Raw genomic sequence first — 13,286 nt, forward strand, 5'->3', positions numbered from 1 at the left:
GTGAGGAGGCTGAGCGTGCCGTGCCGTGAGAGGTTGCTGCCTTCGAGGTCGATGTACAAGGTTGTGCCTGGGGTGATCTCGGCCAAGAAGTCTTGGAGAACGGGAAGGGTCGAGATGATGACCGCTGGGGGCATGTGTTCGCGGCGGGCTGTAGGTGGTGGATCGTGCATTGTTGTGGTTGTTCGGTTGCCTGTTGTGGCATGACTTGGATGGTTGTGTTTTTCCGACGGGTTGTGACAATTGTTATTGGAACGGGAGAGAGAAGTACAGGAAGACGTCATAGTTATAGAGGATTGTCATTAGCAGGTTTGTGGTGTTCCATGTTTGATGAAGTTTGGAGAATACACGAGATGTTTTGGTGTTTGGACAATGGCGTCTTAGGTCGGCTGGCATATGGCCTGATATGACATCCCTGCCCCACGATGATGATGTCCTCCATTGTCCTGGGATCCCTGGACAAGACAAGGGGATGGATCGCGTTTGCCACTGTGCGGTGGATACATGTCGTTTTATTGGGTATTGTTTCACCAAAGGCGACCGGACCTTTGTTTACATAGTTGGCCAGCCACTATTTTCCTCCCACATCGATGACCAGCAGGCCCAGCGTCCTTTCCATGTTATCACTACCTCTGGGGTTACCTGGTAATGTCACACTAGCAGGAAGCTATATTGATCTATGTCTTTCAGGGAGTGAACCTCCCCTGATGGACTTGGAGGTTCTGACCCCTCTGAGCCTTTAGCTAACCACTTTATTATCCTCTAGTTTGAGATTAACAAGGCGGTTTTCAGGTTGCCGAGTTCCAAACGTTATTATGGATAAAGATCGTAAGTGTGATGTTTTGATAATAGTGCTGGAATAAATATCTAGGGAAATGCCCCCTTTACCTTCCATTGTTCATATTATCTGATCAGTGCCACCCCGCGGGGTGAACATGATTTGTTGCGGCAACAACCAGAGCTGCCGCTGCAACATGGCTTGGCACTGATGCAGATGATGTCGTCTCCAACACCTATTGGCTGCGCCATGGTGATCCTGCTGGATGTCAGCTGGCTGAAGATGCATGACCTGCAGTTGGCAGAGCTCGTCGAGGTTCGGTAGCAGTGGGAGCCCCCTCGAACCCTGCTGCCCTGGCCGAGGGCCCTGCATCCCGCGGTGTGAGGACACCACCCTTTTTTGGGAAGAAGACGGGCCGCGACCCAGACCCCAACCCAAAGAGCGCCATTGCCGGAATGTCGCATTCAGGTATCACCAGACGGCCCTGATTGGGGACTAGCGGCACTCGCCCACCCTCCAACTACAGCCGTCGGACCACTAGGACGGCTCCGAGAGAGCTGCAAATTATGCAAGAGCGGTCGTTGCAGCCTAATGCCGAACAAAGGATAAGGCAATGGGTAAGGGCTCATCTGGTGGCCTCGAAGAAGCTCCGCGATGATAGGCTCCCTGATATGGCGTGCATCTGCGAGGGTGGTCTCAAGACGGGATCATCTTGGCAGTCGAACGAGTCAATCCAGTCTTACGATACTCCCGCATAAAGCGCCCCGAAGTCCCTGAACAGCCCTACCATCCCTCCTTTACCCCTGACCTCTCACCGCCATGCGCTCTCGTCCAAACACTCCACCCCCAAGCCCGCCACCACCATGGAGGTGACAACACCAACAACCCTCCATCTCCACGCCCGCACGCGCATCATAACCCAAACCATCACGCGCCCCTTCACCACCATCACCGCGGTCGTCACCCTCGGCGGCGACAGCCCCGAACCAACCCCCAACAACGACAACCCACCACCCTCCCCGACATCACAACCACCACCACCGCCGCCGCCCCCACCCACCGACCAACAAATCACCCCGGCCGCCCCGCCCTCCGCGCTGACCCCCTCCCAGCTCGGCGCAGTCCTCGGCTCCGTCCTCGGCCTCGCCACCCTCATCCTCCTCATCTGCTGCATTCTCTCGTTGCAGCGGCGCAAGCGGCGGCTGGAGCGCGAGCAGAACGATCGGTATTATTACTACGATGATGGGGAGGGGGAGGATGATGGGGAGATGCGGGAGCGCGGGAGGGGGCGGGGAGTGGCGGCGGGGGCGGGGTGGCATTCGCGGAGTGGGAGGGGCCCGTGGACGACGGTGCCACCGCCGGTGAGGTTTCCGCCGACGCCGAGGTATACGACGTATTCGCAGACGACGGAGAGGCAGATTGGGGGGGTTGGGCGGTATCCTTGAGGGGGGTCGAGGTCTGGATGGTAGGGGTGGGAACAGAGGTGAGAAAGGGAATGGCTGCGTTGAGCGTTGTGGTGGGAAGAGGGATGGGGATTGGGAGCCTTGCTGATCGGTGCATAGCGGTGGGGGTTTGATGAGTTGAACCATACCTAGGTACTTACCCATATATCAGTTCACAGTTTCGGCTCCGACCTTTCCTTTAGAGGTTTGGGGTAACTCCTTGCTCACACATGCCCACTATGATTGCCTACCAATCCAGGATCACGTCGTTGACTTGTCTGGAATCATATGGGTACAAACCTGCTTGGTGCCTAGCTAATCGGATATGGGCTGGGTTTGCGCTTGGCTATCATGCAGGCTATGGGCGATATAAACAATAGACTAAGGTACCTAGGTAGGTGGGCGCCTTTGTTACCCCTTGAGGTGGGCAGCGAAACGCCGTCTTAGCCAACCGTTCGTTTTGCTAGTGACGAGAGCAATGTATCTTGGGCAGGATCATAACAGAGCGCGTTTTTTGAATTAGATAAATAGTTTGTATTCCTATAGCACACTCCTAACGCATTTCCAGCACTCCGTTATATCACTACAACAAGAGAGTCATCCTCACGGGTGCGGCTTGCAGCCCGGGTCGGGCTTCGGCTCGACCTGCTGGGTGAGCAAGGCCAGACGCCACGGCAGCGCGTTGTACTCGCCCTCATCCTTGGCGGGGTCCAGGCCCTGGTACAGGAACCGCAGCGGCTCCGACACATCAACAGTCAGCGTCTGATCCGTCAGGCTGCGGATGACCTCGCCGTGGCTGATGCTGCGGGTCCAGGCCTCGCCGTTCTCAAACTCGACGTTGTTGGCGCGCGCAAAGGGGTTCTCCTCAGAATCAGCCAGCGGCTCCCACTTGCCGTCGATCTTGTCGGAGGTCCACGAGCGGAAATAACGCTGCGAGTCGGTGCCGATGGCCTCGATCAGCATCAGGTACTGCTGCTTGCCCTTGCCGCCCTTGACGGCGTAGACGCAGGCGGCCTCGAACAGCCTGTAGCGGTCCGGGTCCTCCATGGCAATGACGGGCTCGCTCATGCCATTGGGGAAGTCGGCGATCGCCGTGTCGGACCGGTACAGGTGGCCGTTGTCGTCGGACGAGAAGAGGTGGCAGCGCTTCTTGTCGCAGATGACCCACATGTCGACCCAGTAGTACGGGCCGATGTTGTCGTTGATGATCTGCGGGCGGGCGGTGTAGAAGGTCTTGGGGGCCGTCCAGCCGGCGGGGTTGCTGATGTCCGGGTTGGTCGAGTAGGCCGCGTTGTCGTTCTGGTAGACGAGGTACCACAGCTTCTGCGGCGCAAAGTAGAAGACCTGCGGGGCCGCGCGGTAGCCGACGCCCAGGGGCGCCTGGTCGAGGTAGTAGTAGTCGGCCGAGCCGGCCTCGTCGAAGGAAGTGAAGTTGAGGTACATCATGTTGTAGCCCTCGGCCTTCGCCGTGCTGGCAAAGACGTGGTAGGTGCCATCGATCTCGATGATGGTGGGGTCCTTGAGGCCCGCGAGGTCGCGACCGTCATCCTTGGGGCCGATCAGGGGGCCGGTGGAAGTCCACTTGAATTTGTTGGGCAGGACGGCAGGTTTGGCGGGCTTGCGGGCGGCGAGAGAGGAGGAGTCCGAGGTGGGCATGGCGCAGACAGCACCGGCCCAGAGGGCGGCGACGGCGACAGAAAGGGACCGCATGTTGAGTGGTGCGCTGCTTCGCCGGTGGTCTAGAAACACAAGACATGGGCGAGGTTACCCTGACGCGCTGGCCGCCTTATAAGCCATGACTGATGGACGCCGAGAAACGCAATTGGCAAATTGCCGCTCTCAACCCCCGGAGGCCGTGTCAGTCGGCGCCGTCCGGTTAAACGCGCCGGTCCCCAATCGGATCTCATCATGGCCGCGTCCATTGCCAAAAATGGAAGATGATGCTGAGGCCAAGGAAGTGTACCGCGCGCTAGCAAACAATCCATGGTTCCTGGTGAGGAGAAGAGCTAGCCAAGAAACATCGTGGAGGCTGGGGCCGGTGGTTTAACCTGGTTCTTGGGTGGTTTAATGCAAGGGGCATCTAGCGAGAAAGTCTTGGGAGCCCTGGGAATCGTACCTTAATGACGGGAGATTTGGATGGCAGGCAGATCATTGGAGCGCATCCCCGGGTTTTGTGACGCTGTCTAGAACCGTCTCCCGCATTCAACCGGCTTGTATGGGGCGGATGTCCACCGTTGTGCGGGGAGAAACGGTGTTCGTACAAATAGCCGGCGGGACCTCCCTTCCGGGACCAGGATTGGGCCCGCTCGTCATGACAAGCGATCGGGTTGGCGTCTCTAGCTCCTTCGTCTACCTTCGCTTGCCCGGCCTTGGAAGCTTAGACCGGTGTGGAGGAACGGTTGAATATGCGCTTCTCGAGCGGTTTCTTCGCCGCCGTGTCGGTCCTGACCGCATGGTTGGCAGTCCCGGTTCTCGGTTCCCCGGCGGTCAGCTACGACAACTCGCTCGTCCTGCAGCGTGCAGACCCCCACATCGTCAAGCACACCGACGGATGGTACTACTTCACGGCGACGGTCCCTGAATTCGACCGCATCGTTCTCCGCCGGGCGCAGTCCATCCAGGCGCTCAAGGATGCTTCCGAGACAACCATCTGGCGTCGCAAGTCGTCTGGAGTCGGCAGCGGGCAGGTGTGGGCGCCGGAGCTGCACTTCATCGACAACAAATGGTACATCTACGTGGCACTAGGGGTGGCCAACGAGTGGCGTATCCGGGCATTCGTGCTCGAGGGCACGGGCAGTAACCCGCTCGCGGCGAGCTGGACGGAGAAGGGCCTCATCAAAACCAACTGGGACACGTTCTCGCTTGACGCGTCCACCTTTGTGGCCAACGGCACCCGGTACCTAATCTGGGCGCAGCAGGAACCATCCCGATCAGACGAGAATTCGAGCATCATGATCGCGCCGCTCCAAAACCCCTGGACGATCCGCGGCACGGCCGTCGCCATCTCCCGCCCGACCCTGTCATGGGAGCGCATCGGCTACAAGGTCAACGAAGGCCCCTACGTGATCCAGCGCAACGGCAAGATCTTCCTGACGTACTCGGCCAGCGCGACCGACTACAACTACTGCATGGGCCTGCTGACGGCGACGGCGGGGGCGGACCTGCTGAACCCGGCGTCGTGGAGCAAGGCGCAGAACCCCATCTTCACCAGCAACGCCAACACCAACCAGTGGGGCCCCGGCCACAACTCCTTCACCGTGTCCGAGGACGGCCTGAGCGACGTCATGGTGTACCACGACCGCGGGTACCGCGACATCAACGGCGACCCGCTGAACGACCCCAACCGGCGCACGCGCGTGCAGAAGCTGTACTGGAAGGCGGACGGGACGCCGGATTTTGGTGTGCCCGTGCCTGAAGGGAAGACACCGGTCCGGCTGCGGGCTGCGTCGGGCGGGTACGTGCGGTACTACACCGGGAGCGGGGACCCGTCAGGCACGGCGGCGCTGGCTGATACACAGTTCCGCATTGTGAATCCGGGGTTGGCGGGCGGGAGTACGGTGAGCCTGGAGTCGACAAGCAACCCGGGGTTGTTTATGCGTCGGGTGGACGGTGGAAGGGTGCAGTTTGAGAAAAGCAGTGCGTTGACCTCGGCTGCGTCCAAGGCATCAGCCAGCTTTAACCTCATCGAGGGGCTTGCTGATGGTCAAGTTGTCTCATTGGAGGCATCGGATGTCCAGAACCAGGTTCTTGGGTTGGAAAATACTGGGAGGCTTGTGGTGGTGTCGGCGGAAAGCACGCAGGCGCAGACGACGTTTTTCCTAGAGTGAGACTGGTGGTGAACTGAGACAGGTAACTACTCCTTACCGTCAAGCGTCTGGCATGTTTTCTGGCGTATTTCTGCCCTGCTGCGGGTGAAAAAGAAGTTGGCACAAAGTAGTAAAATACTAGAGACTGTACATATCTGTGAAATCGTCGAATAATCAAATCCAACCCCGTCTCGGTCTCGGCACCGATCCGGGCAGCTCCGGGTCCCGACGATGAGTGCGTTGGCCTTCGGGTTGGCTTGAAACTTTAACGGAAGGTGGAAGCATGGAAGACAGCGGCTTTGACGGTCTGCATCGGTTTGGATGGGCAAGCTCGGAGGAATCCCGGTTACCCCGCACCCGATCAACCCCCGGAGCGGGTCTTGCGGGGCCACCGCCAAGGCGCGGAAATCCACGGCTCAGCTCCACGGCTTGGGAGTGAGAGCTGCCATTTGATACATAAAACGAACCATCGACGATGAGCTGGCCTTGACTTTGAGCTGCATTGATGGGACGAGGTCCAAATGAGGAGCATTGATATAAGTCCATCGAAATCAGAAATTTAGTCCGTTGATGCCAACCGAGGCAGTCCCACTTACACACACTCCTCCGACTCCACACTCGTGTTATGCGGGGAATGCGGAGGCAGCTGATAAGGTAAGACGGCCATGTTCGGCAACCAACAGCACTGCACAAACGGCTGCATCTTGACACGAACTTGCAATAGCAGCCAGCCATTTGTTAATTAGCAAAATGAGCCAAGTGGCGGTTGGCCCGGCCCCGGCCGTAGCGTATTGTTAGGTAACTCAATTTCAAGGGATCAAGGTCACTTGACGTCTGTGCCGTCATCAGAAGACAAACACGACAGGGACCCGGACCTTAAGCCGAGACCACTTACACACTTACACCGGCAATGACCGCCCAATAAATACAGGGAGCCAATGGTCGATGCGTCTTTCCTTTGAGTTGGCTTTGTTTGACTTACATCACATTGGGAAGCCACTTTCAAGGATTCAACGAATGCCTCTCAGGTACATCCCGTGACAGCTCAAGCCCACATCTTCCCATACTTTTGCTGTCAAACCCCTGAGACATCGGAAGCGGGATTCGGGAACAAGGGACCAGACACCCAAGCACATTTCTAAATTCTCAAAAACGCCCCAAGGGAAACGACGTCCGGTTCTTCCCTTATCGGCTTTACCTTTGCACGAGACCACCACCCAGAATCCAGAACCCGGCTGTCGGGAACCCACCCTGCCATTTCCAACGCCCTCCCCGCATCCCATTTGCCGCGATGCCACCCCTGTTTCGGGCAACCCCACCCCGGGCAACCACTGCCACTCGCGTCCTCCAGGGACACCACCGTCATACCGCCGCGGCAGCCGTGACCGGGATTAACCGTTCGAGAGCGTCCCGGTTCATCTCATCGTCCGCCCGGCTCAACGACGGTAGTGCACCCAACAACGCAATAAATCAGGGGAACGCCACTCTTCCGCGTTCACCATCCACTCCTCTGGTTTCGTCAAACCCCTTGACCAACATCAACACCACCACCATCGCCGGTGCTTCTTCCTCCCTTTCGTCCACCACCACCGCCGCCGTCTCACAAACCCGCTGGTCATCCACATCCGCAACCAACGCCCCCAAAATGTACACCACGTCGTTCGCCTTCTTCGAGGCGCTCTGGGACGCCGGCGTGGAGTATGTCTTTGTCAACCTGGGCTCCGACCACCCCAGCATCATCGAGGCCATGGTCAAGGGATCCCGCGAGAAGAAGGGCCAGTTCCCGCGCATCATCACCTGCCCCAATGAAGTGAGTCCACTCTTCTCCCCCCCCTTATCACCCCTCCCCACCCCCGCACCCAAACTAACCCCCACCCCAGATGGTCGCCATGTCCATGGCCGACGGCTACGCGCGCCTCACCAACAAGCCCCAAGCCGTGGTCGTGCACGTCGACGTGGGCACGCAAGGGCTCGGCGCCGCCGTGCATAACGCGAGCGCCGGGCGCGCCCCCGTGCTGGTGTTCGCGGGCATCTCGCCCATCACGCAGGAGGGGGAACTCCGCGGCTCGCGCACCGAGTTCATCCACTGGATCCAGGACGTGCCCGACCAGAAGCAGATTGTGGCGCAGTACTGTCGGTATGCGGCGGAACTGAAGACGGGGGTCAATGTCAAGCAGATGGTGAATCGGGCGCTGCAGTTTGCAAGGTCGGGGCCGCAGGGGCCGGTGTATTTGTGTGGGTCGCGGGAGGTGATGGAGATGGAGATGGAGCCGTATGAGATTCGCCAGGAGGAGTGGGAGCCGGTGGAGTTGGGGGGGTTACCGACGGGGGCGGTGCGCAAGATTGCGGAGGCGTTGGCGGGGGCCAAGGAGCCGTTGTTGGTGACGGGGTATGGCGGGCGGAATCAGGCGATGCCGGCGGCGTTGGTGGAGTTGGCGAATACGGTGAAGGGGTTGCGGGTGTTGGATACGGGCGGCAGTGATATGTGCTTCCCGGCGGATCACCCGGCGTGGTTGGGGTTGCGGTATGGCGTGGAGGCTGCGGTCACGACGGCGGATGCGATTGTTGTTCTCGACTGCGACGTTCCCTGGATTACGACGCAGTGCAAGCCGAAGGCGGACGCAAAGATCTTCCATATCGATGTCGATCCGCTGAAGCAGGTCATGCCGCTGTATTACATCGCTGCGCAGCACCGGTACCGCGCGGATGGGTTGACGAGTGTGGAGCAAATCACGGCGCTGCTGCAGAAGGATGAGGGGTTGAAGGCGCAGCTGACGGGCGCTGAGAGCGAGAAGAGGTGGGCGGCCATGGAGGAGTCTTACAAGAAGCATTTGGAGACGATCGCGATTCGGTCCAAGCCGCTGGAGAACGGCGAGTTTGGGACAAGCCACCTGTGCGCGAAGCTGAAGGAGTTGTGCCCCGAGGACACCATCTGGGCCATCGAGGCCGTCACCAACACATTGTTTGTGCACGAAAGCCTCCAGCCGAAGCTGCCGGGACAGTGGATCAACTGCGGCGGCGGCGGCCTCGGCTGGTCCGGTGGCGGCGCCCTCGGTATCAAGCTGGCGACGGACCACGAGGCGAAGCTCAAGGGTGGGAAGGGCAAGTTTGTGGTGCAGGTCGTGGGTGATGGCAGTTACCTCTTCTCGGTACCGGGAAGCGTGTACTGGATCGCCAAGCGGTACAACATCCCCATCTTGACCATCGTGCTGAACAACAAGGGTAAGTGCCGGCTTGTCTGGGGCGTTGCATGGGATTCGCTGACAGAGGTACAGGTTGGAATGCGCCACGCAAGTCTCTGCTCCTCGTCCACCCCGAAGGACTGGGGTCGCAGGCGAGCAACGAGGAGATCAACATCTCGTTCGACCCATCCCCGGATTATGCCGGCATCGCAAAGGCCGCTGCCGGAGGGGACATCCACGCCGCCAAGGTCGACAAGGCCGCTGACTTGGAACGGGTACTCAAGGAGGCCATCGAGGTCGTCCAGGGGGGGCAGACCGCTGTGCTTGACTGCAAGGTTGCCATGGGCTGCTAGGCGGATGTGTATGTATGTTACCGCATGGATGCGAGCATTAAATTTGAGAAGCAAACAAACACGTTTACTGGTGCGTTCGGAGGCAGTCCGCTTGCTGCTGCAGCTTGCGCTGCCTCCGCTCACTCTGAGCCAACGAGGAGGGGAACCCTCAAAATTCTGTTGAGGCCTACAGCGCGTGCGTATCCTCCTGTGTAACGCCCAAAACGTGATGGCAGTTGTTGCTTTGTGAAGTTGGATTTAAAGCGTGGGCCGGCGCCGGGTTTGGCGTAGATGCGTTCGTTCTCCTAATACCAAGCGGACACCATAAACCATAATCCCTTCTTCACAAGACAACCTTGCTTTAACTTTCGTCAACAGTGAGCCATGGCTGACACGTCTGCACCCGAAACCCCTGTCACAGCCCCTGATGAGAATACCAAGCGGCGAGTAACGACGAAGACGATCATCCACGAATACCTCCTCGAGCGTCTCCCCGTCTACGGCGAGCTTCGTGAGCTCCAGAGACAGGTAGGCCTTGGCCCTCCCTCCTTCTAGACTACCCTGACAGTAGCTCCCAGGGCTGGGAGAGCGAAACCGGAGATAGCCACTTCCAACAGCAGCGCCAGCGTGCGGACCACGCCGATGCCAGAACGAAGATCGCCTTCTTCAACCTGATGCGTGACATCGGCTTCGAGCTCGACAAGGCCACCTCCGCCCTCACCATTGACCATGATGCCGACACCCGCCCAGCCATCCTGGACCTCTGCATGGCCCCCGGCGGTTTCTCAGCGGCCGCCCTGCAGCGCAACCCGTCCGCCCTCCTCCGTGGCATCAGCCTGCCGCGCGATCTGGGTGGCCACGAGATGTTGCTCCGCACATATTCCTCCACTGACCCCAACGCCGACACCTACATCTCGTTCCGGGACATCACACTGCTGGCCGAGGAGATGGGCACGCCGTTGTCGAGTATCCCCGCCTCGCACCCCGATGCAGCCTCTTTCTCAGCCGACCGGCCCTTTCTCGACCAAAAGTTCGACCTCGTCTTTTGCGACGGCCAGGTCCTACGCACGCATGAGCGCCCCGAGTGTACGTTCCCTTCTGACACGCACTTCTACCTCACCTTCAAGCAACGCGCTCCCCTTGCATTCTTGCACTTCCCCCCTCTACCCTTCCTCGTCTCCCGTCTTCAACCCTCAACCACCTCCCACTCCTAGCCCCCAGTCTCAGAACACCCACTCGACCACCGCCCCAAAATACAACCCCCCAACGAACCCTCCCCCCTTAACTAACCCAAATTAAAAACCACAGACCGCCAAACCAACGAACCCACCCGCCTCCTCACAACCCAACTGACCCTCGCCCTCACCCGCCTCCGCCCCCACGGCACGCTGGTCATCCTCCTCCACAAAGCCGACGCCTGGCCCACCGTGCAGCTGATCCACACCCTCTGGCGGCTGGTCCCCAAAGACGGATTGGTGCTGTACAAGCCGCGACGGGCGCACAAGACGCGGTCGTCGTTTTATCTTGTTGCGAGGGGGGTGCGGGTTGAGGGGGGGGATGTGGAGGGGGTGGTGGAGGGGTGGAGGGGGAGGTGGAGGGGGGCGACGTTTTGGGGGTTTGGGGGGGAGAAAATGGGAGGGGAGGGGGTGGTGGGGGGTGGGGAGGATAAGGGGGATGGGGAGGAGAAGGGGGATGGGGTTGGGGTTGGGGTTGGTGATGGTGATGATGGCGAGGATGGCGAGCGTGGGGGGCGCGGGTGGGAAAAGGAGTGCAGGGCGGTGTTGGATGAGTTTGGGGAGACGTTGGTGAAGCTGACAGAGCCTGTGTTTGCGGTGCAGGCGGAGGCGCTGAGGAAGGCGCCGTGGATGAAGAATGTCGGCGCTGCTTGGGGAGGAAAGGCGGGCGTGAAACGTGAATAGCACCACTACATGTACCTACAACATCAGCGCACTAGAATCGAGCAACACACTAAACACACTAGCTGTCCCCCGTAACTCCGTCCCATCCCCAACCCTCACGCCACCACTAATCTAGTTATTAATCTGTATCTTCCCAAGCCACTTGCTGATGTAGTCCGGATCCCCCGTCGTGATCCGCTCCGAGTACGTGTTCGAGTCGTTGGGCTTCTTCCCCGACACTTTGTCCTGCAAGACTCGCAGCAAAGCCGCGTAGATGCGCTTCTTCATCTCATCCAAAGTGCTGTTCCAGTCCGCCTTTGCACGATCGACGGTTACCGGGTCCTTGTTCTCGACGTAGATGTCCGGTAGTCTCCAGTTGAGATACGTGTTAGGATGGCCGGGGCGGAACCGGACCGGCGTCGAGATGATGTCAAAGTAGTCTGTACAGAGTTTGCAGACTGGCTTGCTGGTGCCGATGTACCGCCAGCCGTTGAAGAAGCGGTGCGACTGAGTGCCGCCTTCGGTGCGTGACAGCCACTCGTGCAGGAGCATCTCTGCGTGAACAATAGGCTCCAGCTTGCGGTCCCATTGTTGTTCCAGCTTGGCGTTCAGGTCGTAAACCTGGAGTTCTGCGGCGTGTTGCCTGTAGGTTTTCCTCTGCGCCTTGGTGGCATTGGGAGCGCGGTTGAGGATGTCTTCGACGGTCTCGGGCTTGAGTGTTCCCGCCTTCCCATTTGGGTCGCTCGAACGGACAGTCTGGATGACAAAGTCGCGGAAGAGGTCTGTCTCGGCCCAGATGTGCCGGGCATTCACGAGCGAATGCGCAGCGTACCGATAAGACAGGAGGCGTCCTGCACTGTGCTGGAGGGCGGACCAGCAACCACCTTTGGCCATTGTGTCGTCGGCGACGGCGCCAGCCTCGATGTATCTCCACGTTGGCAGATGTGATTCTCGGGATGTCTGGATTGCTGCAATACATCGCATTGTCGATTCGATGTCTTATTTCGTCGGACTCCGTTAGCCATCCCGCCCGCGTTGCCTGCTCGCTGGCAACCCGAGTTACTCACAAATGTCACTCTTTTGACCATCCTTGACGTCTGGGAGAAAGGCCGCCAATCTCTGCAATTCTTGTTTCGCATTGTTCCCTGTTGATGTTCACCCGTCAATGAGTGCCGCTGGACGGTCCGGGTGAGAGTTGCTCAGTCGTACCTTGCTCGGTGGTGTCGCACTTCGCGATGCATTTCTGCAACTCCTTCTCTAACGAGGTGAGGTAGGATCGGACGCGGACCGTGTTCCAAATCAGGATCTCTCGCATCAGGCGTTTTTCCATCACTTCGTCCGAGTCGTCTGTCCTTTTCTCCACGCTGTCCTTGAGAATGTTGAGAATGGCTTGGAGCCCGGCTCGGGCCTTGTTCATGGCGCCGGTACCCCTGCGGTTAGACGCCAAAACATAGCTCAACTGACCATTATGGATGATCACGGCTAGTGCAGAGACAGTGTTACCCTTGGGCTCGAAATCACAAATCTGGGCCAGCTTGTTGACCAGCGTTTGGAACCTCTCTTCCGTAGACTGGTGCTCGTTCTGAGGGCCGTCGGATGGTGTTCGGCGGGATCCTCGAGGACAGACTTGGTTCAGGCTTTCGAGAAGAATGAGGGGCGGGTAAAACTCGTGTCGCAATGTGCTCTGTTGGTTTTTATTGAGCTCCTCATGTTTTCCAGGAAAGTCTAGCACCGCTGCCAAAGGGCATCACCGTTTCAGCTCGTGCCGGAGAAGCGAAGCTCGGGGACAAAGGACCGCTTACCCATGATATCGCCCGCGCCGGCTTTTTGCTTGTCTCGATAGATTAGTTT

The 13,286-nt window shown here is 59.0% G+C and overlaps 6 protein-coding genes across 6 annotated transcripts; 4 read left to right on the top strand and 2 right to left on the bottom strand.

Annotated features, from left to right (window-relative positions):
* The first annotated feature begins 1,439 nt into the window (after nt 1-1,439).
* F5144DRAFT_158891 (uncharacterized protein) lies at nt 1,440-2,675 on the top strand. Its single transcript, XM_066782508.1, has one exon. It carries the CDS (start codon nt 1,639-1,641, stop codon nt 2,218-2,220), a length of 582 nt encoding a protein of 193 aa, XP_066644116.1. The 5' UTR covers nt 1,440-1,638; the 3' UTR covers nt 2,221-2,675.
* Nucleotides 2,674-4,275, bottom strand: F5144DRAFT_158892 (glycosyl hydrolase family 62-domain-containing protein). Its single transcript, XM_066782509.1, has one exon. The coding sequence runs from the start codon at nt 3,925-3,927 to the stop codon at nt 2,821-2,823; it is 1,107 nt and encodes a 368-aa protein (XP_066644117.1). The 5' UTR covers nt 3,928-4,275; the 3' UTR covers nt 2,674-2,820.
* Nucleotides 4,276-6,121, top strand: F5144DRAFT_158893 (glycosyl hydrolase). The gene has a single exon (XM_066782510.1). The coding sequence runs from the start codon at nt 4,623-4,625 to the stop codon at nt 6,042-6,044; it is 1,422 nt and encodes a 473-aa protein (XP_066644118.1). The 5' UTR covers nt 4,276-4,622; the 3' UTR covers nt 6,045-6,121.
* A 915-nt stretch (nt 6,122-7,036) lies between these two features.
* Nucleotides 7,037-9,885, top strand: F5144DRAFT_158939 (thiamine pyrophosphate enzyme, N-terminal TPP binding domain-containing protein). The gene is made up of 3 exons (XM_066782511.1): nt 7,037-7,833; nt 7,904-9,245; nt 9,299-9,885. Exons 1-3 carry the CDS (start codon nt 7,315-7,317, stop codon nt 9,556-9,558), a joined length of 2,121 nt encoding a protein of 706 aa, XP_066644119.1. The 5' UTR covers nt 7,037-7,314; the 3' UTR covers nt 9,559-9,885.
* A 36-nt stretch (nt 9,886-9,921) lies between these two features.
* On the top strand, nt 9,922-10,751 carry F5144DRAFT_591164 (uncharacterized protein; the record flags this gene model as incomplete). The annotated part of the gene is made up of 2 exons (XM_066790233.1): nt 9,922-10,065; nt 10,116-10,751. The coding sequence occupies 2 exons, from the start codon at nt 9,922-9,924 to the stop codon at nt 10,749-10,751; spliced, it is 780 nt and encodes a 259-aa protein (XP_066644120.1).
* Nucleotides 10,752-11,567: 816 nt separating this feature from the next.
* On the bottom strand, nt 11,568-13,241 carry F5144DRAFT_591165 (uncharacterized protein; the record flags this gene model as incomplete). Its single annotated transcript, XM_066790234.1, has 4 exons — nt 11,568-12,433; nt 12,503-12,580; nt 12,645-13,169; nt 13,238-13,241. 4 exons carry the CDS (start codon nt 13,239-13,241, stop codon nt 11,568-11,570), a joined length of 1,473 nt encoding a protein of 490 aa, XP_066644121.1.
* Between the last annotated feature and the right edge of the window lie 45 nt (nt 13,242-13,286).

This window comes from Chaetomium tenue (genome assembly GCF_020726465.1).
Source record: "Chaetomium tenue strain MPI-SDFR-AT-0079 chromosome Unknown F5144scaffold_3, whole genome shotgun sequence".
Classification (NCBI taxonomy): Eukaryota; Fungi; Ascomycota; class Sordariomycetes; order Sordariales; family Chaetomiaceae; genus Chaetomium; species Chaetomium tenue.

Coding starts and splice junctions, on each gene's coding strand:
- F5144DRAFT_158892 (XM_066782509.1), bottom strand. CDS start 3,927: ATGCGGTCCCTTTCTGTCGCCGTCGCCGCCCTCTGGGCCGGTGCTGTC.
- F5144DRAFT_158891 (XM_066782508.1), top strand. CDS start 1,639: ATGGAGGTGACAACACCAACAACCCTCCATCTCCACGCCCGCACGCGC.
- F5144DRAFT_158939 (XM_066782511.1), top strand. CDS start 7,315: ATGCCACCCCTGTTTCGGGCAACCCCACCCCGGGCAACCACTGCCACT. Junction 7,834..7,903: donor TCATCACCTGCCCCAATGAA/GTGAGTCCACTC, acceptor CCCCCACCCCAG/ATGGTCGCCATGTCCATGGC. Junction 9,246..9,298: donor CATCGTGCTGAACAACAAGG/GTAAGTGCCGGC, acceptor ACAGAGGTACAG/GTTGGAATGCGCCACGCAAG.
- F5144DRAFT_158893 (XM_066782510.1), top strand. CDS start 4,623: ATGCGCTTCTCGAGCGGTTTCTTCGCCGCCGTGTCGGTCCTGACCGCA.